Source organism: Lagenorhynchus albirostris, chromosome 3, assembly GCF_949774975.1.
Source record: "Lagenorhynchus albirostris chromosome 3, mLagAlb1.1, whole genome shotgun sequence".
In the NCBI taxonomy this organism is placed as follows: Eukaryota; Metazoa; Chordata; class Mammalia; order Artiodactyla; family Delphinidae; genus Lagenorhynchus; species Lagenorhynchus albirostris.
The window spans coordinates 126,842,773-126,868,483 of NC_083097.1; the positions used below are offsets into that span (position 1 = coordinate 126,842,773).

A 25,711-nucleotide genomic window follows, 5' to 3' on the forward strand; every position below is an offset into this window, starting at 1 on the left:
AGAAAGTAGCCACAAAGGGCCGTATATTGTAGGATTCCATTTATATGAAATGTCCAGAATAGGTAAATCTATATAGGCAGAAAGTAGATTAGTGGTTGCCTAGGGCTGGGGGGTTGGGAGGAAATGAGAGGAACTGCAGTATGTACTGGGTTTCTTTTTAGGATGATGAAATGTTCTAAAATTACTGTGGTGATGGTTGCACAAGTCTGTGAAGACACTAGCAACCACCGAATTGTATTCTTTAAATGGGTCAATAGATAGTATGCAGATTATATTTCAATAAAGCTGTTATATTAAAAAATAACCTGGAGATTGAAGTATCTAAAAATGGCCACAATTCTTCATTTCACTCTGGGTCTATAATAATTAGATTATTTACATGATTTACTGCTCACACTGGAACACTGAGAGTAAAGGGCAAGCTATTTGCAATACTGTGGGGCAACAGGTAAACACTGGCCATATGTCACCTGATCATAACAGACCCAGATTTCCAAGAGCTTGAGGTTGTTCTCGATGCCCAGAGTGAGAGCCTGGGAAGGAGGAGGTGTAAAACCAGCAAGCACACACCGTCAAGCACTAATGTCATTATTTTTCTGGGGGACCTTGGCTCTGCATGTGAAATGCCTTCAATTTTTGTATACATTTTCCTCCAGCATTCCCAATTCACCTCTAGAAATCTATTCTAAGGAAAACAATCATGAATGGGATGAGAGATGGTTGCCAGGGAGAGGGCTTTTTAAAAGAAGTTTGGTAGATTCTTAAGTATTTAGCCATTAAATGATGCTATTGATTTTTAAAAAATATGTTACCGTATTCACAGAATACTCATTTTTAACTGTTATAAATCAGGAATCCATTTTTATAAATACATAAAAAGACAACTAGAATAATATATTCTAAAATAGCTATTATTAGTAGTAGGTTATGGGGTTTTGTTTTTGGTTTTGCTTGTCTATTTTCTAAAGTTTCTACAAAATAATATGTATTACTTGAGAAACAAAATATTTCTAGCTATAAGGAAATGAGTCCACATTAAGATCAGGGTCTAGCAACTGTGAATCCGGGGAAGCAGCTGAGTTGGGCGGGGTCTGGCTCTGGCTCCCTTGGTTGACTCCACCCAGGTTCTCTCTCCTGGCTTCTCTCCTGAAAAGTAGCTGCCAGCGAGGCCCACCATTGCCCCCTGCTGGCAGCAACTAGAAGCACAGCCTCCTAGGCGGACCAGGCACCAAGTAGAATTCCCCGGAGGATGAATTTCAGGGTGATGGATGGATTTGGGTTGAGCTTTCAGGAGAAAGCCAGGTTCAAAGACCCTTAATGGCACAATGGGGCTGCTCACAGCAGTACTTAATAAATACCTGCTGAATGATGGCATGAAATGTGGTCTCAGCAAGCCAGTCTAGTGGGGGGCTTCCCTAGACTGGGTTCCCAGGCTAGCCCCCCTAAACATATCTATAACACATTTGGAATACCTTATCTGAATGGAACCCTGTAGCTTCTGACAACTGTATTCCAAACAAGGGGCAGGAAAACTAGATACCAGCAGCTACCTGGTTTGGAAGTTGCAGGGAAATTACTATACTGGGTCCTGGAGGATATTAAATGGTATTAAGGGCAGGTTGTGGAGTCAGGCAAGCCCGGCTTAAAATCACACCTTGACCACTTACAAACTGTATCCTTGGATAGGTAAGGGGCTTCATTTTTCCTCCAGTAAGAAAATGGGGTCATACCAAAGTATGAAATAGCCTCAGCATCATACTCAGTACACACTGTAATAGTTCTGTAGTTGTCGGGTTACAGCTACAGATTCTTCAGCTCAGAGGGTGCTGTAACATTTCACATCCCTGTTGGTAGAATTCAGAACAGGGCTGCTGCCCTGACTCCCAGTCTATCAGGGCTCTTTTCCACCCACCAACTGTAAAAGAAGGGGGCTGGAAACACTGGCTGTGGTATCTATGCCTGACCCCTGGACCTGGCCGGGCCAGAGGATGCCGGGAAAAAGGCACAGGTGAGTGGGGACAGTGCAGATGGCCTCAACAGGGACTCCCCATCCATGGGGACCCAGAGGGACAATGGATTTGGGGTTGTCCAGCCTCCATGAGAAGCCATCTCCAGACCTCAAGCTCATCAGCCTTAGAAGCAGGGTAGCAGCAGAGCATCCAGGAGACCCTATAGAACCCCCTGCCCCCCTATTCACTCAACAACAGATATATATTGAGTACCAACCATGTGCCACTTTGGATACATCAGTGAGCAAAACAAAGACCCCAGCCCTCGATGAACTCCCTTTCTAGGTCTCCCAGGACATTCTCTTCGACTTGGTCACATTTTATGGATAATAAACGGAGACCTTTAGCACTCAGGCCCCCTTCCCAGCAAGCTCCCAGACCAGCGCCCTCTGGGTCAATTCCACCTGGGCCACTGATTTGCTGTGTGACTTTCAGAAGCCATTCACGCGCTCAGGGCCTCCATTTTCCAACTGTAACATGAGGGGCCTGACCTGGACAATCCATAGGTTCCTTCTAGCTCTGAGGGTCTAGGGCTCGAGCTCTACTCTTCACACAGGAAATGTCGGTAGAATCAGCACCACCCTCCCAAGCCTCTCTCTGAAAGTTCTGGAAAGTGTCCTAGTCTCACTTCTAAGGGTGGAGAGGTGCAGAGGCCAAAAGTCTAAGTGTAGCCGGTCACACCAGCCATGTCCTGCCAGATGCCTTCCCCACTCCCAGATAGCCAGGGCCTGGCATGGACAGATGTCAGCCGGAGTCACTGGGCAGGGGATGGGGTGGGGTGTCTCACCTGGGCATCTTCCCGCACCCGGTCCCGATCTTCTCCTCCCTCCTCACGGTTCCCCTGTAGCAGGACCAGTAAGAAAGTTCAGCCTCCAAACATCCACCCTCTCTGTCCCTCAGTAGCCACAGGACTTTGCTCAGCCACTCACCTCTCTGAATCCTCTCCCTCATGTGTAACATGGGGACAATAAACCTGCCTTCATAAGGTAGGCAGTCATGAGCATTACCACAAACATTGGGAAGGCGCTTAGCCCAATGCCTGACTCAGACACACTGAGCTTGCCATAACTGTGCATCAGGGCCTGGCGCCTGGGTTGCGAGAATTCAAGACATGGTAACAGAAGCTCTTGGATGATGACACAGGGAAAGGTCACCTACATGGCTTTGTCCTGTCAGCTGGGGGCCCAAAAAGCCAGGTTGAGGGCAATCAGGGAAGGCTGCCTGGAGAAGGGGGCACTAAGCCAGCTTTGAAAAGTGAACAATGGAGAAGGCATTGCACAAGTAGTAACTGCCTCAGTGGTAAGACTCTGAGGAGGCAGCAGGGGAAGACATTCTCTCCTCATCAGGAGTGGACTCCTAACTCCCTGCCCTTCCCTGCAGCAACCCTTCCCCCACTCCCAGGGCCCCAGAGGGCCAAGCAGGCCTGGGGCCGTGAATTCACACACCGTGGCCAGAGAGATGAGGATCCTCTTGAAGAGGCCGGACGTGTCTGAGCTCAGATCGTCTTCCAGGGACTTGTGATAGTCTGAGACAGAGAAAGGAGGTGTGGGCACCTGCTGGCCAAGAAGGACATGGGATGGGGAAGGGGTCCTAGAAGGGCAGACTGAAGTCAGAGCAGTGCTGGCGGGGTGGTGGAGATGAAGGAGTTTGTAGTTGGCTCTTGGGGGCATCCAGCTACGCTCCTGTTGATTTTGACAGTGATGTGCCCATCGGTCCATCATCTCCCTCTGCTCCTGCCCCTGCTGAGGGCTCAGTGCCTCTCCCCCTTCCCATACAACAGCCTCTCTGTCTTCACTCTCTTTCCTACCTTCGCTTCTGCATGGCAGTTGCTGGACACAAAAGCACAGCTCTGATCATGTCACTTCCCTGCTCAAAGACTCTACCATTTTAAAGCTGCTCAGAAGAGAAAATGCTTAAAACGTTTTTGACTGACACGCAAGGTTCTTCAGGATAATATGGGATCATTTGTTAAAAATTTATTAAAAATTTCAAGACGGTGACAGCAAAGCATGTAACCAGGCACAGGGCCTTCTGAATGTGGGGCCTGTGTGACTGCACAGGCCAAACGCCCATGAAGCCACCCTCTCTCTCCAGTGGCCTGGGTGCTCTCTCTCCCACTCCCAGTCAAACCCTCTTCTACCTCCAGGCCTCTGTCCTGCTGGGACTCCGTCTGGGGCACCCTTTTCCCAGATACAGGGCTGGGCACACCCAACGGGCTTATCAAAGCCTCGTGGCCTGAGAGGAGGGAGATGGGGCAGGGCTGGAGGGTGAGGCCAGGAGCTGGGGGACCTGCTCTTCCGCCCACACCTCCCAGCGGCACTGGCCCCAGGCCTCCCACACTCACCCTCCTTATAGGCCTCATTGATGGCCCGGATTTCGGCGTTGGTCCGAGTGGCCAGGATTTCGATGAGAACCTTTTCGTCTGTGCCGGCTCCCTAGAAGGTCAAGGCAAAGAGGAACTGAACCACAGCCCCGACCCCCGTACAGAGGCCCGACGGGCCCAGGTCAAAGAGACCCCTGCTCCAAGAAACCACGCAGGAGGTCAACGCTCAGACCAAGCCTTCCCTAATTTTCTTTTTACCCTCAGATGTGGCCCCCAGACCAGACCTTGGCACAATCAAGGGACCATACTAGCTTGTAAAGATTTCCAGAACCTCCCATGAGAAGTGCTTTGGACCAAAAATTTTAAAAAGAAAAGAATATACAGGATATGGGGGTGTGTGTGTGTATAAAAATGCTTAGATGCATACATATCTGAATATAAATATTTATATCTAAGTACATAAAAAGGACAGAGGACATGCATCACAGTGTAACAGTGATTGCGGTCTCCGGGTGGATGAGGGATCACAGATGATTTTTATTTTCTTCTTTTTTGCTCTGTGTATGTTTTCCCAAGCTTTCATGGTGAACACATATTTGTCAGAAGAAAACAACAAGTTCCGTGCTTTAAGGAAAACAACAAGGTACATTTGTTTACATCTGGATTTGACGGATGATACATGGACTGAGGCAGCTGAGGAACCTATTATTCTAAGGTCTCCACCTTGGGGGAGGGAAGGGAGGCAGACAAGACTGGCTGACTGACGGATTCAAATATCTATTAAACACCCATTATGTGCCAGACACTGTGCAAACTGCTGGGGCAACGGCTATAAAAAAAGGTAAGACGTGTCTCTGTCCTGGGAGGTTACTGCCCAGTGGTCAACTGGTCTCTGGGTTCTCTGACCTGAAGGAAAGCTTCAACAGTCTCTATTAAAAGCTGGTGTGTGATGAGGACAGCCTTATCCTCAGAGTGTTCTGAGATCCATGGTCTAGCCCCATCCTTCTCCTAATTCCATGTTTTTAAGTCATTCCTTTTTTTGTCCAGGAATTTTAAAAGGACAATAATCTCAATTTGCTTTGCCCAGGGAATGTCTGCTCTCCTCTTAATCCTTGAGGAGCCGAAAACTCTAGTGGTTTCATGTGGTCGTCAAGTCAGGCACTCGAATCAGACAGACTTGATCCAAATTCCAGCTCTGCTACTTCCTAGTGCTATGACTTTAACCAAGTAACTTAAGCTCTGAGCCTCAGCTTCCTCATCTGTAAAATGGGGACAAAAGAGAGGCCTTGCCTTTGTGGGTTGATGAGACAGGGAACTGAGCTAAGACACTGAGCCCAGGATAGGTGTGGGAGGGGCGCTACCAAGGAGTTACACCCAACACACCTGGGCTTGGGAGGAGTGCCTGTGTCACCCACAGAGACTGGACCCTACTCCCTTGGTGCCCACACCTTACCTCCATGGCTTTCTTCAACTGCTTGGCATCATAATGGGCCGGTGGCATCATGAGCCCCAGAATCAGCCTCGCCAGGTCTCCAGAGAGCTCAGACTTCAGGTCAGCCATCAAGTCCTGCAGAGAGCAGAACCGAGGTCACGCCAACATCAGCACTTGCCCACATGTGACTTGGAACAGGGAGGAGACGTGGAAGGAGGAGACGGGGGCTCCACGTGGATGCAGGGATCGTGGGAGCCTGTGTCTGTCTTGGCTGACACTGGGTTCACTGTTTTGAGGAAGCCAAAGAGGGTGGGGGAAAAAAACCAAGCTGGAGGAAGACCTGCTTGTTCTCCTTGGAGGCAGGAGACAGAGAAGGAAAGGGGGCGGTGCCATTTCCATCCTGGGGAAACTGGTCAGCCAAAACTACATGCCACTAACACAACTCATATCCCTGATCGAAGCTCTAAGTGGAGCCAGTCACACACGTGTTCCTGACCACAAGGAACCCGGGGTGCAGTGGGAGGGAGAGGTGTGTGTGCAGGCAGCCCAAATCCAGTGCCGGAGACACTCCAAGAACACGTGGCCACAGTGGGGGGTCCCACTGCCATGAAGACCCAGGTGCAGAGCTGGCTGTGACAGGCCGAGCTCCCTCCAAGGAGGAGCGTGGACGCGGGGCCCAGGGCCCAGGCTGAGGCCCTTACCCGGCCAAAGTGAGACTTGAAGGTCTGGCGGATCTGCTGCCGTTGGGCGTTGCTGCGGTGCGTGATGATGTCAATGATGGTGTCCTCGTCAGTTCCTGAGTCCCCAAAACCACAGTTCAGAGGAAGGCCTTGGCCCAGCTCCCCCATCTCCCCCAGTGATGGGCCCCATCCACTTTTGTCAGGGTAGAGGCCAAGATAGGCAGTCTTATGCCCCCAAGTCCCTGCAGGAGCCTTGCTTCTGGCCCAAGACACTAACTTCCCCTGGATTCCTTCTGCACTTCTTTCTGCTGTGTCACTAGTTGAGGAAACAAAGACCCTTGGGGGAGCAGAGAGCACTGGGTGGAGAGCCAGGGTTTCTGAGTTCTAGTCCCAGCTCTGGCAATGGCCATCCCCTTGGACAAGTCCCCTCCCCTTCTGTTTCACGAAGAGCTGGAGGGGTTACTAAGGGATCCTTCCAACCTGACAACCTAAGTCCTTTTGGGGACCCTGAGTCCTTTCTCTGTAACGCCCTGAAAGCTGGACCCCAAGTCCCTCTAACCACAGCAGGTTGACTCTGGAAGGCATCAGGGTACCATTTCCTGCCCCTCAGATCAATGCCATCAACCTCAGACCTGGCACAGGACTCTGTCTTTATTTATTTGTTTATTTATTTATTAAGGACTCTATCTTTCAAGAGCATTTTTACCCCTGTCATCTTACAGTCCTAGATATGCTTGGTAGATATTATTCCCATGAGACAAATGAAAATGAGGCCCAGAAGGTAAAAGACTTAGCCCAAGGTCCCCTGGGAGGTGCTGTTAGACAGACGGGGGAGAAAGGGCAACGGAAGCCAAACCCAGATGCGCTGTCCCCGCTGGCCTTCCTGAGGACAGGCCACCCACCCACAGGTGGTTCTTCTCATCTAAGCCAAACGGAGGCCTGGATGTGGGCAACCAGCAGGGGGTGTTCCCACGCCAGAAATGGCCTCTTGGGTTACAGGGTCCACATCCCTTATTTTATGCACGGAGATACTGAGACCCCCAGGTGGGTTACGGGACTTGCCCAAAGTCACACAGTGAGTCCGCAGCAAAGCCAGAGCAAAAACGCAGCCTTATCACCTAGTACTTTTTTCTATACCAGGGCCTGGGAGCACCTTGGTCTCTGGGAATGTTCCTTACAAACGCCCTCACTCCTCTCCTCCCTAGACCTAGGGAGCTGGAGGCTCCAGGGTGGTGGAGACTCAAAGCAAATAAAGTGCTCGTCATCCTGCAGATCCCAGTCTGAGGCCTCAGCTCTTGCCCCTGCCAGGCCCATTGCCAGACCTGCCACCCCTGCTGCTCCAGAGGCCAACCTGGTCCCTTTCACGTGCCCCTTACCAAGTCCCTTCATGGCTTTCCGCAGGGCTTTGGCATCTGTGTCAGGGTTAAAGTCACCAGCTGGGTGCACAGTTCCTTTCACCTGCAAGAAGCAGAAAGTGACTCAGCAGGTGCCTGGAGGCCCCCCGGGGGCCAGGCCAAGAGAGGAGCATGCGAGGGAGGGGAGGCTTTTTCCCCATGAGCCCCAAACCAAGCAGCTTGGGGGGAAAGAGGCGGGGGTGAAGGCACAGCAGACAGACCCCTGCCCTAGAGCTGAGAGAGGGAGGAGAGCGACAGACCCAGGCCTGGGAGCAGGTCAAGTGCTGTCAGGGGAAGAGAGGCCGGGCTCCTGCCCCAGGAGTCAGCTCTGGCCCAGCTGCACTGGAACCCAGTCCCTCGGAACCCTGCCCTGTTGCCAAGGTCTTTTTGCCTCTTAGAGAAATGCTCTCCCTGAAAAGGCAACTGAAATGTTCTGAAATACCAGAACAGAGTTGCCCAAATTTCAGTCACTCCTGAATGACTTCATAATGTTTTCTATATTTGTGTACACCCTATGTTATTTCTTAATATTTTAACTTAATTCAGCTTCTTTTCTGTTTTATTTAAATGCATTCATTTTGAAGGGTATTTAAATATGCCTAAAGGGCAAGGATTTTGGTCCATTTCGTTCTTTGATATACCCCAAGAGCCTGCAGCAGTGCCTGACACAGGGGTAAGCTCTCAAAAAAAATTTGCTCAATGAATTAATGAATGAAAATAATTTTATATCACTATCATGAATAGAAAGTTGGTGTCATGTGCCATAAACTGATAATAACCCATGAAAATAAATGTCATAAAAACAAAACACATGTTTTCAAATACCACCTAATTTAACAAGACACCGTTGCTTGCCAGCAGCTGTGAACCTGAAGCTAGCTCTCTCAGCTCTTTGTGAAAAGGGGAAATTAGCGACTATGGCAAAGCCGTGGCACCAAACTGAGACTCCTTCTTTGACATTAACAATAAGGTTGATGAAAGTGAAGTGGGGCAGCTTTCTCACTATGTGGACTCAGTGTTATTTAATGCCATGGAGGTCCCCCTCCCCAGAAGAAAAACGCAATTCACTTCTCATATGACTTAACATCATCTGCAATGACAGCTCTTGCCTTATGATTGGGGAAACGCAGTCCTATAACATCAGAGCACAAGAGCCCTTGGAGGGCATCCAGACTGCCATGTCGAACAGCCTCGTCTGAGAGATGGAGACAGAGAGAGGTGGGGACCCGCCAAAGGTAGCTAGCGAGTGAGTAATAGAGTCCTAGGTTCCAAATATTTTCGTAGGGGCCAAGTGCTACCAGTCCCTGGATGCGTTTGCCCTGAGTACTTCTGTGAAACCTTTCCTTCTTGCCCTGTGTGGACCCTGGGTCTGAGGATGGTCAGGATGACCAAGAATCCCCCAGTGCACCCAGGGGTGCCCAGCTGTTCTCAGTTTTCATGCCTCCAAAACCCAACTGTCGGACCCAGGATGGGACAGGCCCCGCTATTGAACCAACCAAGTCTCCATTTGGCAAGGTCTGTTAGTAGTTAGTGGGGCAGAACACCTCCCAGCATATGAGAGGTGAACGCAGGAATCAGGTGCCAACACCAGAGTGCCCACCCACCCATCCATCACTCCGCGGAGAACAGGAAGCTTCAAGACGTGAGACTCAATGTCTCGGGTTGGCCACCAGGGGGCAGCTGGGTGCCAACCAGAGCAGCAGGAAGGTGCGAGCAGAAGAGTGGAAACTGTGGTCAAGAGGTCAAGCAGGCGGGGTGGGGGGAGGGTCTGACCTCTACTCGGGCCACTGCACTAAGTTCCCACATCTGATAGGCCACCTGCGCTGCCTCCGGGAAGAACTTGCCAGCAGCACTGGAACGGAGGGTGTTAGGGAGAGGACAGGAGGGAAGGTCATCGTGGGCAACACTCACACACACAACACAAGTGCGCACACACACACACACACACACACTCATGTACACACACACACTCATGCACACACACACACTCATGCACACACACGTTAAGTAAATCCATCTGGCTTTCCCTTCTCTGCAGCCTGGGCCTCACCCATTCACCATAGCCCTCCCTCCACCTCGGAGAACCTTCTACCCTCTCTTGCGACCGCCCCCCCCCCCCACCATGCTGGCTCTGGGCAGCAGCCTTCCTGGCGCCAGGTCCCAGCAGGAGATGATTTCTCTAGTCCCTCAACCTCCCCTTTCCTCTTTATAATTTGAGTGACTTCTATCCAAGTCTCCCCTCTCAGACACGTCCATGACCAGCTTAGGGCCACGCCATCTCTACCTCTCCTTCTGCCAAGCACCCCGGTTTATTAGTTGCCAGGTAAGTATCTGCTGAACTGCATCAGCCCCTAAGGCGCTTAACAAAGGTAAACGGGAGGCTCTCGTATTCCCTACTTAACTGGATCATTAGGAGCCCCAGAGAAGGGAAATCAGAGTACCTGTAGCTCCTTTCCTAGCACCCAAATCTGGTCAAGTCATGCCCCAATTTAACGCCTCCGATGGCTGGTTCTCTGCTACCCTTAGGTGAGGTTCGTGTGCCAGGAAGAGGCCCCAGACCCTGCCCACCTCTCAGCCTCATCTCTCCCCAGCATGCTACAGAAGTGTGACCTCAGTTACATAAATGAACCAGGCTGTGCCTTCTCCTCTCTAGGCCCTCTCTCCACCCCAAACACTCCCTCCAGGCCCTGTCTTCACCTCTTCACCTTCCTCCTTGCATCTCAGCCTCATTATCTCCAGGAGCTTCCCCGCCCTGTGTGGCATAGTGCACCCTCTGAGGGCTCTCAGAGGCTCGTATACTTCCCCATCATGTACGTACACCCTGGTCTGTATGCTTTTCTAGGCCGGAGGCATCATCACTGTGCTTCCCCTCAATGCCTGCACATGGAGAGTACTTAATAGAGATGCTGAATAAACAAGTAGTCAGAGCAGGCATCTGTATTTTTTCCACTTAACAGATGATGAAACCAAGAAGCACCTGTGAAGAAAGTAGCAGGGCCTAGACCCTCATATTCTGATTCCTGGTCCACACCCCCAGGCTGATTTCCAAGTTCACAGGAGTAGACGTCTCCATGTATGGGAGACCACACTCATGTGCACATACATGGACACGCAGACTTTCACCTGTGTGGTGCTCTGACCTTCGGGGAATCCCCAAGCCCATCCAATCCATCATCCATCCATCCATCCACCCATCCATCCAGATGAGGCCAAGAGAATCCTGACCGGCCACGACTGCGGCCACGCCCGAGGCCACGCCCTCCAGCCCTCGGCCGGGAGGTCACTTACTCATCATCTCCCCCACACAGCTTCAGCAGAGTCTTCTTGTACTCGCCAGAGGTGTCGTTCTGGGGAGAAAGACAGAGAAAGGTTACCTCTCACTCAGCCCTGGGATCCTCTCAGACAAGGAGGGGAGGTTCTCCCCCAAACAGGGGGAGGCTGTCCACGTATTCACAGCAGCCCTGACTCTCCTCCTGTCTGGAGGTGGCTGAGACCAAAAAGTGGTGTACTGGTAAGTAGTAACAACTGGCTCTCTGGGAAAAAAAGAAAAAAAAGCCCTGATTTGTAGCATTTGCCAATTTCCATGGTGTAAATACCTCCAATGGACAATTCCAAGCGACCGATATGCCTTTACTGAACGTGGAATTAAGAAGAGATGCCTTCCCCAGATAGCTGGCCTCAGCACACCCCTGCCACCAGATAAGCCCAGCCGTGCTCTCCCACATGAAATAGTCCATAAGATAGGGCTCCCTGAGCAAAAACATTGGGAGTGCCAAAACCAAACAAACAAATGTACAGTTGATAGACACGGCACATTCCACATCCCTCTTGGAGCCTCGTAATGGACATACTAAAGTGAAGGCTGTGAGAAGTGCTGAGGTAAAGAAGCTGACTTATCTTTGCTTATTCTACTTTTTCCCAAACGTTTTCCATGGGACATTTTTGCACACAATGCCTATACAATTCCTATTTAGAAATACACTTTGGGGGGCTTCCCTGGTGGCGCAGTGGTTAAGAATCCGCCTGCCAATACGGGGGACACGGGTTCGATCCCTGGTCCGGGAAGACCCCACATACCGCGGAGCAACTGAGCCCATGTGCCACAACTACTGAGCCTGTGCTCTAGGGCCCGTGAGCCACAATTACTGAAGCCCGTGTGCCTAGAGCCCGTGCTCCGCAACAAGAGAAGCCACCGCAATGAGAAGCCCGAGCACCGCAACGAAGAGTAGGCCCCGCTCGCCGCAACTAGAGAAAGCCCACGAGCAGCAACAAAGACCCAACGCAACCAAAAATCAGTAAATCAATAAATAAATTTATAAAGAAAAAAAAAAGAAACACACTTTGGGGAGCTCAGCTGGAACTCAGAAAGCTTTATCCCACTCACCTGAAACAAGGAGAACTCAACCAGCTCTGCATCTGTCTCCTGTCTCCAGTCTCCTGGGCTGGACAGCCCAGAGTCATTGCCTGGCCCAGGGCCAACAGGTCCCAAATAAACCCTCCTTTGTGTTCTTCAGTGCCTCCTGCTGCCTTCAGGAGACTGACCTCTCACTGCCCTAGGGATGGAGCCCTCAACCTGGATTCAACTTCATGCTCTTCATGGCCCCGCCCTGCCTTCCTCTAAAGAGGTGCCTCAGGTCTTACAAGCACCCTGGACACTTGCTCCTCTGCTGAGCTGCCTTAAATTTCCTGAAGGTGCCACAGGCTGAGGCTCCTGGAATCCCCATGAGATGCCCAACTTTCCAGGACAGTGCCTTTTCTCTTGGGAGAGCTCCTCAGCCCTCTCTGTACCCCCGTGAGCACCTCACCTTGATCATGCTGTACAGGGACTTTTCATATTTCGTCCGGAATATCTCCCGGATGTCGAGAATGTCCAGCTCACTGCGGGAGACCATGATGCGGATCAGGGTGTTGTCCCGAGTCCCCAGCCCCTGCAAGACAAGCGGGTTTGGGGGACGGGGAGTTGAGAGGGGGCTGGAGTGCTGACAGCCCCCAACTCAACTGAAAATACAACTTTTTGAGATAAAATGTTAAAGTTAAGAACGAAAGCAGCAAATTGCCAATCCCTCCAAAGCTCCCTGTGTGTCCCTCCTGCTTTTATCTCCTTCCTCCCCCCACCTCATGTCATTCCCATCCTTGATACCCTCATAATTTTACCTAACTTTGTAACTCTAAGCAATACGTGCTTTAGGTTTGCACATTTTGGAACTCTGTAAATACACCCCTATGCATTTATTTGTCCATGATGTTCCTGATGGACACTGGGTTGTTTCTAGTTCTTTCATAATATGGACAACACTGCTATGAACGTTCTTATGAACACATCATACAGGCAAACGTCTCTGCGGGGCCCAGCTGTCCAGCTCACTCTGGCGCTGGAAGACAGAGGATGGGCTACAGGCCACTTGTCCTTGTGGGATGGCCATGCAGGGACTTTGGGCCTATGGCCTCTGGCAACAAATGATTCATTCAGCCTGGTGCACTGTGGGAATATCACCACTTTCTGTGTGTCATGTGTGTAAAGTCCTGGGAAGCACTACCCTCAGTACCCGGGTCTCAGGGATGAACATCACGAATCTTGGCAGAAAATGCCAAACAGTTTTTCACTTATTTACGTACATTGTATATAAACATTCTGTTTAATAGTATTTAAAAAGCACGGGCTTCCGATTGGGATTGACATATACACACTACTATGTATAAAATAGATAACTAATAAGGACCTACTGTATAGCACAGGGAACTCTACTCAATACTCTGTAATGGCCTATATGGGAAAAGAAGCTAAAAAAGAGCAGATGTATGTATATGTATAACAGATTCACTTTGCTGTCCACCTGAAACTAACACAACAGTGTAAATCAACTATACTCCTATAAAAATTAAAAAAACAAAACAAAACATGGGCTTCCAACCCAGCTGGTTAGCTGGATCGGGTACAGGCTGTCACTGCACTCTCTGATCAATCATGAGGACAGGGCAGGTATTGGGTGGACAGGTGTGTGACCAGGCAGCACTCCAGGCTCTGGAGCTCACCTGGGACCAAGTGGCATCACGCCGTCCTGTGGTCAACGCCTTGAACACTCGCTTTGGCCGGTGGACCCCAAGGATTTGTCAGACTCCCAACAGTCCTGTGGAGGCGTGCAGAGCCCCCATCCCCCTACCTCATTCACATCAACCCCACCACGCACCTTCATGGCCTTGAAGAGCCTTTCAGCAAAATACTCTGGGGTGCTCCGGACGCACTTCACTGGGAAGAGGGAGGAAGAGGTAGTTATGCTGGCTGCCTCGGAAGGACGAAGGGGTGGCCCGAGCCCTTTTTTGTTTCCGTTCCTTCGGGGTCACGAGGTTCAAACCTGGGAAGAACCTGGTTCCTGAAAAGCCGCAGTCCTAGAGCACCCCAGACCCACCGCTTTTATCACAAACCCAGGGGACAGAGAAATCAGAAAATGGGCCTGTTGTAATGTGGGGAGTGTACTGCAAGGACCCCCTTCCACTTTCTAGTCCTTCGGGGTTTCACAGGGAACTGGGTCAGGTGGGGAAGCATCTGGGATGGGGCTGGGAAAGGTAGTTCCTCAACAGAAAGGTACCAGCTGAACCTCTGGATCTTGCTGGCAGAGCGGGCTAGAACCTGACTACTTTAAATAGGGTTGGTGGGGGATAGCTCTGGGCAAGATGAGGGCTGGGCTGTAGCTCTCCCCCAAGAAACACATACACACAACCTACCCCAGGCTCAGACATACTGACTCTTGAAATATCTGGCTTGCAAACAGACAATCTGGTTTTCTCCTTCCCACCTCCATACCATACAATTCCCCGTTCCTGTGTCAGAATCCCTGAATCCCTCAAAGGCCCCAGGAATGCAATGTCAGGACGTACCCACAGCAAGCATCAGCTTCTCAAAGTCCCCGGACAGCTCCCCTCGGATGCTGGCTTCGATCGGCTTCCCCGTGGTCTTCAGATACTCATCAAACACTGAGTCCGACAGACAGAAAGGGGTGTCAAGAGTACCCCCATAACACTGGAAGGAATGGGGACTTCAGAAGGGGAGGCATAGTGGCCAGGACCAGAGTGCCACCATGAAGGTAGGGCTGGCACCTAGGGAGGGGTCAGGGAGGTCGTGCACATCACCGGCCACCATGCAGCCTCGCTGCGTCTGCTGTGAGGGACTGTGTACACCTCCTGCTCCAACATGAAGACAGGACTGGTACTGAGATAGAGGGGCTGAACATCCTGTTAAGGCCTCTCATGAGGGTCTATACAAACCACCATCTAATAAAATCAAGACTAGTGTTTGGGTTGTGGATGGGGCAGCTATCATGCTCCCTTAGCAGAAAAGGAAACGAGAAAGGGACTCTTGGCATAACTCGAAGGGGGCAGCGGTAGGTCTTCTCTGGCGCTTACCCAACCGAAGGTGCTGCTTGCTACGATTTCCCAAAATGTAAATGAACTGGGCTTCATCTGTTCCCCATTTCAGTTCCCCTGCCTCATACAGGTCCTGAAGGGGAAGAGGTGAGACTTAACTAAAAGAGGAAACCGCAGGAGACAGAACTCACCAGCCAAGCCACTCAGAACTGCTGCCAGATCCCTGAACATGCCATTAATTGGTAGCCTCAGGACATTTACATATTCTCCCTTTCTTTCTGGGGAAACTCCTACTCAAACTTCAGAGCCCGGATTAAATGTCCCATTTGTTCTCAAAGCACTTCCTGATGTCCCTAGGCAGAGTTCTCTTTCCTTCCCTCTCTCTTCTAGGCTTCCTGTTTCTTTATAGCTTTGATCTAGTGTATATTATAATAGTTATATGCCTTGCTTCCCACTATGACATGGGCTCCTCAAGAACAGGAATTATGTCTTACATTCTCTGTATCTACTGCTGCAGTGTTACTGGCACATAGTGGGGGCTCAAAACACCTGGAATGTATGGTATATCCACAGGGAGGGTGTTTGTGTGATTAATATAGGCCTGTCTCCCCAGTACTGTCCAACTTTGTTCATTTAGGATTCCCCAACGCTTGGCAGAATGCCTGGCACATAGTAAGTGTTCAATAAATATTAATTAACTGAATGAATAAATGAACAAATGATGAAAAGCTCCAAAATACATCTCACCCACTTTACATACTGTGTACCTTTGAAAGCTAACTTAAGTCCTTTCTTCAACAAAGCACTGTATAAATGATGGCTGTGAGTCAGTTATTTCTGGCATCTGATGCAAATTACTCTGCCTCCAGCCCTTCCCTGCATGCCCAACCTCTCCCCTCTCTCAGGGCTGCCTCGCTGTGCCCGGGGACCTCCACTGGTGCTGATTTACCTGGACGTCCTGCTGCACCAGGTCCTCGCTCACTACATCATCCTCCTCCCTGGTTCCCTGGGCAGAAAGACAAGGAACACATGGTTCAGATACCAGAGCCAAGACAAAGCCTAGATGCCAGTGGTAGAGACAGGGAGGACTGGGAAAACCGTGGTGGCCCAGAGTGTCCAGGAGAAGAGACTGACAGCAGCCACTGGATCAAGACCACAGCACCTGGGAATTCCCTGGGAGGTCCAGTGGTTATGATCCGAGCTCTCACTGCTGAGGGTCTGGGTTCAATCCCCAGTTGTGGAACTAAAATCCCACATGCCACGCAGTGCAGCCAAAGAAAAAGAAAAAGAAAAAAAAAGACCACGGCATCTATTTTGCAGCAAATCATAAGGCCCCTCCCACTGGCTTCCCCCTCATCCTTGGAGCTTGGACCAAACAGAGGAGTCCTGAGAATAACCAAAGTCTTCCTAGGTGCCTCCACCCCAGAGGAAGCCTTGTACTGAGAACATCTCTGAGGATAGGACTCCTGCCACAAGTCCTGGCATGGCCCACGAGGCCATCCAACAATATCACAGGGGTCAAAAGTCTGCACATTTGCATTCTGTTAGGGGCTCCCATATCTTAAGCCAAGGAATTCACCAATGAGGATTTGAGACTGGGGGCCTGAGATCTGAGCTCACAAGCTGTGAAGGCACCAGATCCTATTTGTGTTCCTGTCACTCCACCTACGCCCTACGCCCCATCAGACAGAGGGGGATACTCATAGGGGCCAGGGGCCAGCCATACCCGGCTCCTAGTTATGTGGGCAGAGGTCAAGCCTATGCTTATCTCCTGTTCCCCCTGAACTGTGCATTTCACGATCTCAAACCCCCTGGTTCTCTTTGGGGGCGAGCCTAAGGAGACAGAGCCGGTACGCTTACAATCCGTGCCATGTAACCGCCTGCTAGATGTTAGATATTGAGGAGGCCACACCTTTGACTCCAAGATACAGGCTGGCACGCTCCTGTCCGGAACATGAGCTTTGAAAATGGGGGCAAAGGCCACGCTTTCCCACTCTTGAAGATCATCTCCTGATAATTCCGCAGCTGCTTAATACCGAATGAGGATAGTTATGGTAACAAGAGGAAAAGAACTGGGAGCAGCTGCTGTAAGATGAGGGGAGGGAGGGCAATGAAAGAAACAAAGAGGTGGCTTTATATATAAACCTTCCTAAAAGTTTGGTCCTTGGAGCTGGACTTGAGATACCTCAATGCCTGTTCCCAAGGGGCTGAGCAGGGAGAGGAGAAGCAGCAGGGTGGGATGTGTACTCCAGCCACTGCAGTCGTGCAGAATGCAGGCCTGCTGTTGCCAGAGCTTTCGATTATTCAAAAGAATCTAGAGATCTGGTTTTGGACCAAAATCTCCCTAGTTTTAAATGTTAGCAACTAACTCAAAGTGTTTTTTTAAAAAAAACGTATGTGGGGGGAAATGAACAAAGGAAGAAACCCAACTTGGGCAGGCAGAACTCAGCCACGGACACCAGTGTGCAGCATCTTTACGCTCTTTTTTATGTCATCCGTGGGTGGGAGGGAGTAGCAGGGCTTGGCTATGGGGGAATGCCACGCAGGCAGCTCCAGAGATGCTATGACCCCGCTGGCGCCCCTGCTGGTGAGCTCAGGTAGGTGCAGCGGCTGGGGAAGCCTTGGCAGGAGCGAGGCTGGAGAGGAGGGGGAAGGGGTACGTGCGGAGAGAGGAAGGAGGACACAGGAGCACAAGAGAGACAGGGTATGTGAAAAGAAATGCAGGTCACCTGCCTGTGCAAGCCACGGGGGACAGAATAGACCCTGGACGCTCAGATTCCACACCCAGGTGAGCCAGAGAGAAACCATCTCAAGTTTGAGGATAAGATGGGCAGAGGGAGGGGGGAGGCCACAAAACACCAAGGAGGACTTTACATGTGAAGAACCACCAAGGAGGCCCTCACGGGCCACCCTGTTTGGGAAAACAGGGAGAAGGTGCTCACAGCCCCCTGCACCCTGGCAGAGAGCTCGGGGAGGGCCCCAAGGTGGACCAACCTGCAGCAGGACCACGAGCATCTTCTGGAAGTGACCAGAGGTGTCCCCAATGACGTCAGCCTCCAGGTCTCGCTCGTAGGCTGCGGGGAAGGAACACAAGCTCTAGTCCCATCCCCAGGACACCCCAGGAAACCAGGATAAAAGTCCCTGCTGCCCCTAAAATGATCAGATATTTGTTACAAATCCCAGTCTCCGTGACAGCCATGGCAAGACCCAGGGTGTATTTTCACAGTTCTCTGTACTGACCCATGACGTGATGAGATGGAATCTGCCCAAGTCTCTCTATCCCCACTTGCGCTGTCCTACCCCAGACACCGTCGTCGCTCACCTGGAGAGTGGCTACGGCCTTCTGACTGTTCTCTCTGCTTCTCCAATCCACAGCAACATGGGTGACTGTCTTAAAGCCCACATTCATCGTGGGCGCCTCTGTTTCCCACTGGGCTTGAAATAAACACTGTCTCTCTCTCTTGGCCTACACGGCCCTGTGTAATCCGGTCCTGCCCTAGGCTCTAGGCTTGCACTGGATACCAGGCTTATTCTGCTCAAGGGCCTTTGGTCTTGCCATTCCCTCTCCTGGGTCTTCTTCCCCACTCTGTGTACAACTGGATCCTTCTCATTTCCTCCCAAAACCACCTGTCTGAAGCACGTCCTCCCCAGTTAAAGTCAGATGCTTGTTCTCTGTTTGTTTCTTTCATAACACTTCACCACAACAAGTCATCGTCATGTTTGTTTACCTGTTTATTATCTGTATCCCTCATTACCTCGTTAATCTATAAGCTCTCAGGCAGGAACTATACGGATGCCCACCGCCATATCCTGAGAACCTAGCACACTGCCCAGCACAGAGCAGGTACTTACTGGATGGATGGACAGAACAGAGGGAAGGAGAAAAAAAAGGTGAATGGGTAGAGTCTTAGGGTCCCTACTCTTGTGATCAACTTCATTATGCATCTGGAAAACCCTGAATGGCCCCTCCCGCTCTTCTCACCATCTTTGTACGCTGCCACCAGCTGGTGGATCTGCTCGTTGGTCCGCGAAGCCAAGATCTCAATGAGGCACTTCTCATCGGTACCAATGCCCTGGGAGAGGGGAAGGGGCATGTGAGTCAAGGGTTGGGATGGGAGGCCACCAGCCCCGAGATGGGAACCTGGGGTGGTCAGAGCAAGGAAACCCGCAGCACTCAGGGTGCCCCTAACACAGCTCTTAGGCACCACGCTGGAGCTGCTGCCCCGAGACGGGGTTCTAGCGCCACCTCTGCCTGAAGCTTGCTTTGTGACTGCTCATTAAAAAAACTTTATCTTTCTGCACCTCTCTTTTCTCATCTATAAAATGGAGATGATACTAGTTGCTCTACTGAACTCACAGGAAGAATGAGAAGGTGATAACCTCTTACATGGCTACGTTTAGTAGTTAGAAACAAATTCATGTTTACTAGCTCATCTGAGGCAAAGATCATAGCACTTTATAAACTGTAAAGTGCTAAGTACACTCGAGGGCATTTGGTCTCCTGCCGCTTGGTGGGGAGCGACTTTCTACCTCCACTAGCCTGGGCTGCCCCTCAGATCCTGAACACACCTCCTCAGCCGCTGCTGCCCTTTCCTCTCCAGCCCACTCTGATCAAACCAAATCCTCTCCAGGCTCTGGGCCCAGCTCGATCCTCTCACCTTCTGTGACGCCCTCTCCAGCCACCCCGAGCCCAGGGCCTGTCCTCATGACCTCCTTTAACATGCCCTTGCCCTTTGGGTGTTGGACACAATCTGTCTCCACTTCCCTGTGTCCTGCTTCCTCGGGACTGTAAGCTGCTGGGGTGGGCGTGTGGGCCAAGGGCCCCATTTCACAGGGTGGGCCTCACACCGACACCTGTCCCACCTCTGTCCATCTGGAAGAGACCGTGGCGCCCCTCTGGGATAGGATTTGGGCAAGCTGCCTCCAAGCAGGGCACAGACGCGGGGTGGGTGCAGGGCTCACTGAACGCTTGCTGGAGAGGTTGGAATCTCCCATTAACCACGCCCCCAACCCTCACACATGCGCAGACCCACGCTTCATACCGAGATGGCGTCTTTAATTTCTTTGGCATCACTATAGGCAGGTGGCCTCATGAGACCCACAATCAGTCGTTCAAACTTCCCTGTCAGCTCGTACTTCAAGTCTGCAATGAGGTCCTGGTTGCGGGGCAGAGGGAGGAGGAGATAGAAGAGCAGTTATAATGATCAGGATTACATTTAATGAGCACTTACTCTGTACAGGCACTGGACTAAGTAATATCACTTAATCCTCATTCGTGGAGGTACATACCATCATCAGCCTTCAGAAATGGGTTTAGAGACATCAGGTAACCTCCCCAGAGGCACGCAGCTAGCAAGTGGCAGGATTCAAGTCCACAGCACTGTGCCTCTTCCCCGCCGTTGTCTGTTTATTTGTTCCCTGTGTGTCTCTCCCACGGTCCGTGAGTCCATAGGGTTAACACCCTCAGGTCTTATTCACCTGTGTAGCCCTAACCCCTAACACAGTGCCCAGCGTAAAGCAGGTGCTCTAAATGTTCCCATGGCTGAATGGCCCCTGCCTGAGAGAAGAAAAAAGGAGGGGACTTCCCTGGTGGCGCAGTGGTTGAGAATCCGCCTGCCAATGCAGGGGACACAAGTTTGATCCCTGGTCCGGGAAGATCCCACCTGCCACGGAGCAACTAAGCGCCACAACTACTGAGCCTGCGCTCTAGAGCCCGTGCGCCACAACTACTGAGCCCACGCGCCCGCAACTACCTAAGCCCTTGCTCCGCAACAAGAAGCCACTGCAATGAGACGCCCACGCACCGCGATGAAGAGTAGCCCGCGCACAGCAACAAAGACGCAACACAGCCAAAAGAAAAAAGGAGGGCGGAAGTGCCAGCACAGAGGCCGACCTGGAGTAAAATACTCAGAAAAGGCCCTGAACACACAGGTGAATGAAATCATTCACCACCACCCCCATCCCACCCGCCCTCTGGTTGCCATGGTTACCTTGCCATAGAGGGACTTGTAGTTCTGGCAGATCTCCTGCCTCTGCCTGTTGCTCCGGGAAGTAATCAGCTCCAGTATGGCCTCCTTGTCACTGCCTAGAAGAGGGGAGGCACCCGTCACCCTACCCCAACCTGCCTCCAGGAAGCCCACCAGGGCTGTTCCCTGCAAGTCCTCAGCATCAGCCTTCTGCTCACGTGAGGCAGTGACGTTGGAGGGGGGAATCTATGGGGACCTGACAAGCCACCACTGAGAGAGATCCTAGCACATGGAGTATCTGAGCTCAGAGGGCCCGTGATCTAGCTCATCACACGGATAAGGAAACTGAGGCCCAGAAAGGAGCAACAACTCACCCAAGGTCTTCTAATGAGCCTGGCTTAGAAAAACCCAGGTGTCCTAACGCCCAGGACAGGGTTATTTCAGTGATAGGGAAAAGAAAAGAGAATAAGCAGCAAATTCAGGGTAGTGCTTACCCCCAAGAGAAAAGACAGAGTGATGCTATCAGGAGGGCGACCCACCATGGAGGTTTCAACTATAGGAGGAAGTAAGTGCTATTTCTCAAGTTGGGCGGCAGGTCTATGGGTAAAGTTTCTCCTACTCTTTAGATCTTTTTATTCGAATAGTTCATTATAAAATTATAATAATAAAGAGAGGAGACCAAAGAATGACCGAGGACATCTCACCATCCCACCCCACCGCCCACCAAAAGGGCTATCCTTTTGGTATGGGGACACCCTCAAGCCCAGTTGAATCCCGCTTCTCTTCCTGAGGGCCCCACTCCTGGGGGCCGAGCACCCACCGAAGCCCTTCATGGCGTTGTACAGAGTCTCGGCATCCTGGCTGGGGTCAAAGTCGGGGAAGTCGTGAATGGAGCCGCGGTACCTGGTGCCCTGTGGAGAGAAGAGCAGAGGGTGAAGTGCTGGCCCTGAACGGGGTTCCCAGCCCTGGCCACAGGATACAGGTCCCCGCTGTCCCTAAAATGATCAGATATTTGTTACAAATCCCAAAACTCAGCCTCCATAATGGCCACGGCAAGACCCAGGGGTGTATTTTCACAGTTCTCTGAAGAGACCCGGGACGTGGTGAGATGGAATCTGCCCACTTCTCTCTATCCCCACCTGCACTGTCCTACCCCAGACACCTTCGTCGCTCACCTGGAGCGTGGCTGAGCTCCCTGCCTCTTTCTGGCTACAGAAAGCCCGGGCAAGGGTACGGAGGACTCTCCCTGTACCTCCTGCCACCGCCTGCCCCAAGGGTGGTACCATTTCCCCACGGGAGGAGCGCTCGGCCAAGCCCCCGGCTCTGTACCACTTTCCCAGGAGCCGGGAGAGATAAAACCCAGACTGAGTGCAGGGGGTGGGAATGATTCCTGCAAAAATAACCAGAGCTCCATATATGTCTATGTACAAAGCCCTTTCACCTCCACGAGTGTGATTTTTTTAGTGTCTTGTAGAAGCGCTTCAGATGATCTCTATCATGGAAACAAAGAAACCAAGCCCCACAAAGGGAACACTTGCTGGGGTCACACAGAACCCACATCTCTCTCCAGTTCCTCTTTGCTCTCTAGCTCCAGAAACCTTGCAGCTGCCAGCTTCTGAGGGTGGGGTCCTGGCCCAGGGTGGGGGCCCCAGAGCCACCCTCAGAATCAACACCCAGATGAGGTGCTGCTCTTCTGGGCCCAGTAAACTGAGCCATGAACTGGCATCTGAGGACAAGCTGGCTGGGTCCTTGGGACAAAGGCGGGGAGAGGCAGAGCCAGAGAATCTTAGACATCGAAGCTGAATGCACAATGGGCTGGTTCACAGAGAAGTCAGATATGGGTCAGCCATGGGGCCCCGGAGAGCAGCGAGAGCTGGGATAGCCGTGGATACCAGAGCCCAGGGCACTAAGCACACAGTGCAGTGACAGGGCACTTAGCCTGTGCCAGGTCCGATGTGAGGGGCCGAAGATTCAGGGAGAAAGAAGACCCGAGCCTGAATTTCATGAGCTTCTGACCCAGTGGAGGAGAGAGACTAGAACACAAAGTAGCATAGAGCTCGTAATAAATACCCCACGACAGAGGCAAAGCGACTTGGGAAAACAGTGGAGGGCAATTCCAGGTGCATGAGGGAACCAGGACAGGCTGCATGGGAAGGGCAGGGTGGCTCGCATAACTGTGCCTAGAGCAGTAAGAAGTGCACGGCAGCAAATGAGCCTCCGACCACCTCCTGCGTCTCCCGGCACCTGCACTGCAGGACCCAGCCTGGCATTTGAACGCTCTGTTGGTTTATGTCAGCCGTTGCTGGCTCCTCCAAGGTATGCATGCGTGGGTGCAGGGTTGCTATTTAAAGTTCTGGCAGGGAGGATGACCAGAAAGGGAAACGGCCCTCTTCCCGCCACCCGTGAATCCCCTGCAACCTGATCACACCGCTGGGCAGAGAAAGAAAGAGTGACACACGCCAGATACCCAGACCAGAAAAGAGATACTCCCTTTAGAAAGATCCACGCGTATCTGTCTTGATGTATTCCCAGCAGCTAGCTCAAGGCTTGCCACAACTAGGCACCATTTGTTTCCTAGGTGGATAGGTGTACGGGCAGACACAGGACTGTGAACATACCCTGAGCAATCAAAGAAGACTTCCTGGAGGAGAAGGCTAAGCTGAGCCCTAAAGGATGAGCAACAGCTGGCCCAAGGGGTAGGGGAGGGAAGGAAAAGGCTTCATACAGAGAAACAGCATGGCAAAGGCCTGGCGCCAAGAGCATACAAGAACAGTCAGGAAAGAAAGCCCAGATTCTTCAGGGCTCTTGCGGATGCCCAAAGTTGCCAAGATCGTGGGATTGTAAGTGGGCAGGAGGGAGGGAGGAGGAGAGGAGAAGGATGGAAGCGGAGCCCCCAGGAAGAAGGGAAGAGGTCCCAGCAGTAAGCTGACGCCTTCTCTCCTGCTTCTGCTCCCCCCTCTTCCCTCCTCACCCAGTGCAGTGGTTGAGGCAGCATTTGGGGCAGAGGCTGCAGCTGAAAGATGAGGCCATGCCATGCTGGAGGACAGGAAGTCCAACTGCTGACACAAGTCCCGATCAAAACGCTCCCTTAGGGCTTCCCTGGTGGCGCAGTGGTTGAGAGTCCGCCTGCCGATGCAGGGGACATGGGTTCGTGCCCCGGTCCGGGAAGATCCCACATGCCGCGGAGCGGCTGGGCCCGTGAGCCATGGCCGCTGAGCCTGTGCGTCCGCAACAGGAGAAAACGCTCCCCTTAGAGGCGGGCTTGGCCAGCTGCAAGTCGGTCTCTCTCCCATGTGGCTCTTTGCACAACAATAGTAAGTAGCCCGTCAGACTAGTTATCCCAGCACCCTGCAGGATCACAGCCATGGGGAGAGGGCGGCGCAGGGGGGCCCCAGCACTGGTCACATTTAGAGACGCAGGGACAGTCCTTCAAATCACCCAGGTTTCCCATCATTGGTCATTCTCACACCAACCTGGTGAATTTACATCTCCCAGTGCCACCTGCACAGCTGTCCCCACTTCTCCACCTCACCCTGACCGCCTGCCACTCCTCCGGCACACAGGTTCCTGGCCTCAAGTACCGGCGAGGGGAGGGGAGAGAAGAGGAGAAAGGACTTTCTACCCTGAAATATTCAGCAGGCCCCAGTGCCAGCTGGTGAGCAGCCTGGACCCCAGGCTCCACCCAGGCTGCTGCTAGAGCAGGAGTCCCGAGGCCGCTCGGGAACCTAAGCCACATGAGTCAGAGAGGTGGCTGCCCAACCAGGACTCCACCTGGAGCAGGCCCGACCCAGGCCTCCCCACCAACACCTGCCACTCTCGCCCTGTCCCCTAAGCGTTCTGATGCTCACCTTCACGTCAAACCCAGAACATCCCTGTGAAATGAAGGCCACAGAGCCATGCCTCTGGGCCTTTCTATGACACCACACTATTTCTTTATGACTTTGGGCCTCAGGGTCCCCCCTTCTGGAAGGAGAGAGGGAGAACTGACACAGAGATCACAGTAGAAGTAACTGGGGGCGGCCTGGACCAGAGAAAAGAGGGAGTGGCTTGTTCTGTGCCTCTGTGTGTGTGTGTGTGTACACGTGTGTGCACGCATGTGTGTGTTGGGAAGGGGTGCACAGGAGCAGAGTTGGGGTGCTAATAATTGGGAGCATTAGACACAAACTTCAGCTCAGTGGAAGGAAGACCTTTCTCACTCTTCCCTAGCACAGGCAGTACCCGACTGATCCAACTTCGATTATTCGAAAAGTGATACACTTTCAGTAGAAACTGTACTTCAAATTGTACATTTTGATCTTCTCCTGGGCTTGCGATATGCTGTAGGGTCCTCTCTCACGATGCTGGGCAGCAGGGGCAAGCCGCAGCTCCCAGGCAGCCACGCGACCACGAGGGTGGTCACCGAATGCACCGACGGCGATTCTGTACCCATCCATTCTGGCTTTCACGTTAAGTACCGTATTCAATACATTACATGAGATAGTCAACACTTTAGTATGAAATAGGCTGTGTGTTAGATGACTTAGCCCAACAGTAGGCTCCTGTAAG

General features: G+C 51.9%; 1 protein-coding gene across 3 annotated transcripts in view; it reads right to left on the bottom strand.

The window, feature by feature from the left end:
• ANXA6 (annexin A6) overlaps positions 1-25,711 on the bottom strand; it is a 52,455-nt gene that overhangs the window by 15,313 nt on the left and 11,431 nt on the right. For all 3 annotated transcript variants that reach the window (XM_060144058.1, XM_060144056.1, XM_060144057.1), the window contains exons 3-20: positions 21,987-22,077; positions 21,191-21,285; positions 20,243-20,356; positions 19,183-19,273; positions 18,195-18,274; positions 16,150-16,206; positions 15,240-15,333; positions 14,715-14,810; positions 14,027-14,085; positions 12,644-12,766; positions 11,127-11,185; positions 9,612-9,690; positions 7,821-7,902; positions 6,466-6,560; positions 5,786-5,899; positions 4,354-4,444; positions 3,455-3,534; positions 2,797-2,850 (exon numbers count right to left, since the gene is read on the bottom strand). In XM_060144058.1, coding sequence (XP_060000041.1) covers positions 2,797-2,850; positions 3,455-3,534; positions 4,354-4,444; positions 5,786-5,899; positions 6,466-6,560; positions 7,821-7,902; positions 9,612-9,690; positions 11,127-11,185; positions 12,644-12,766; positions 14,027-14,085; positions 14,715-14,810; positions 15,240-15,333; positions 16,150-16,206; positions 18,195-18,274; positions 19,183-19,273; positions 20,243-20,356; positions 21,191-21,285; positions 21,987-22,077 — 1,554 coding nt within the window. The remainder of the gene's footprint in view (positions 1-2,796; positions 2,851-3,454; positions 3,535-4,353; positions 4,445-5,785; positions 5,900-6,465; positions 6,561-7,820; positions 7,903-9,611; positions 9,691-11,126; positions 11,186-12,643; positions 12,767-14,026; positions 14,086-14,714; positions 14,811-15,239; positions 15,334-16,149; positions 16,207-18,194; positions 18,275-19,182; positions 19,274-20,242; positions 20,357-21,190; positions 21,286-21,986; positions 22,078-25,711) is intronic.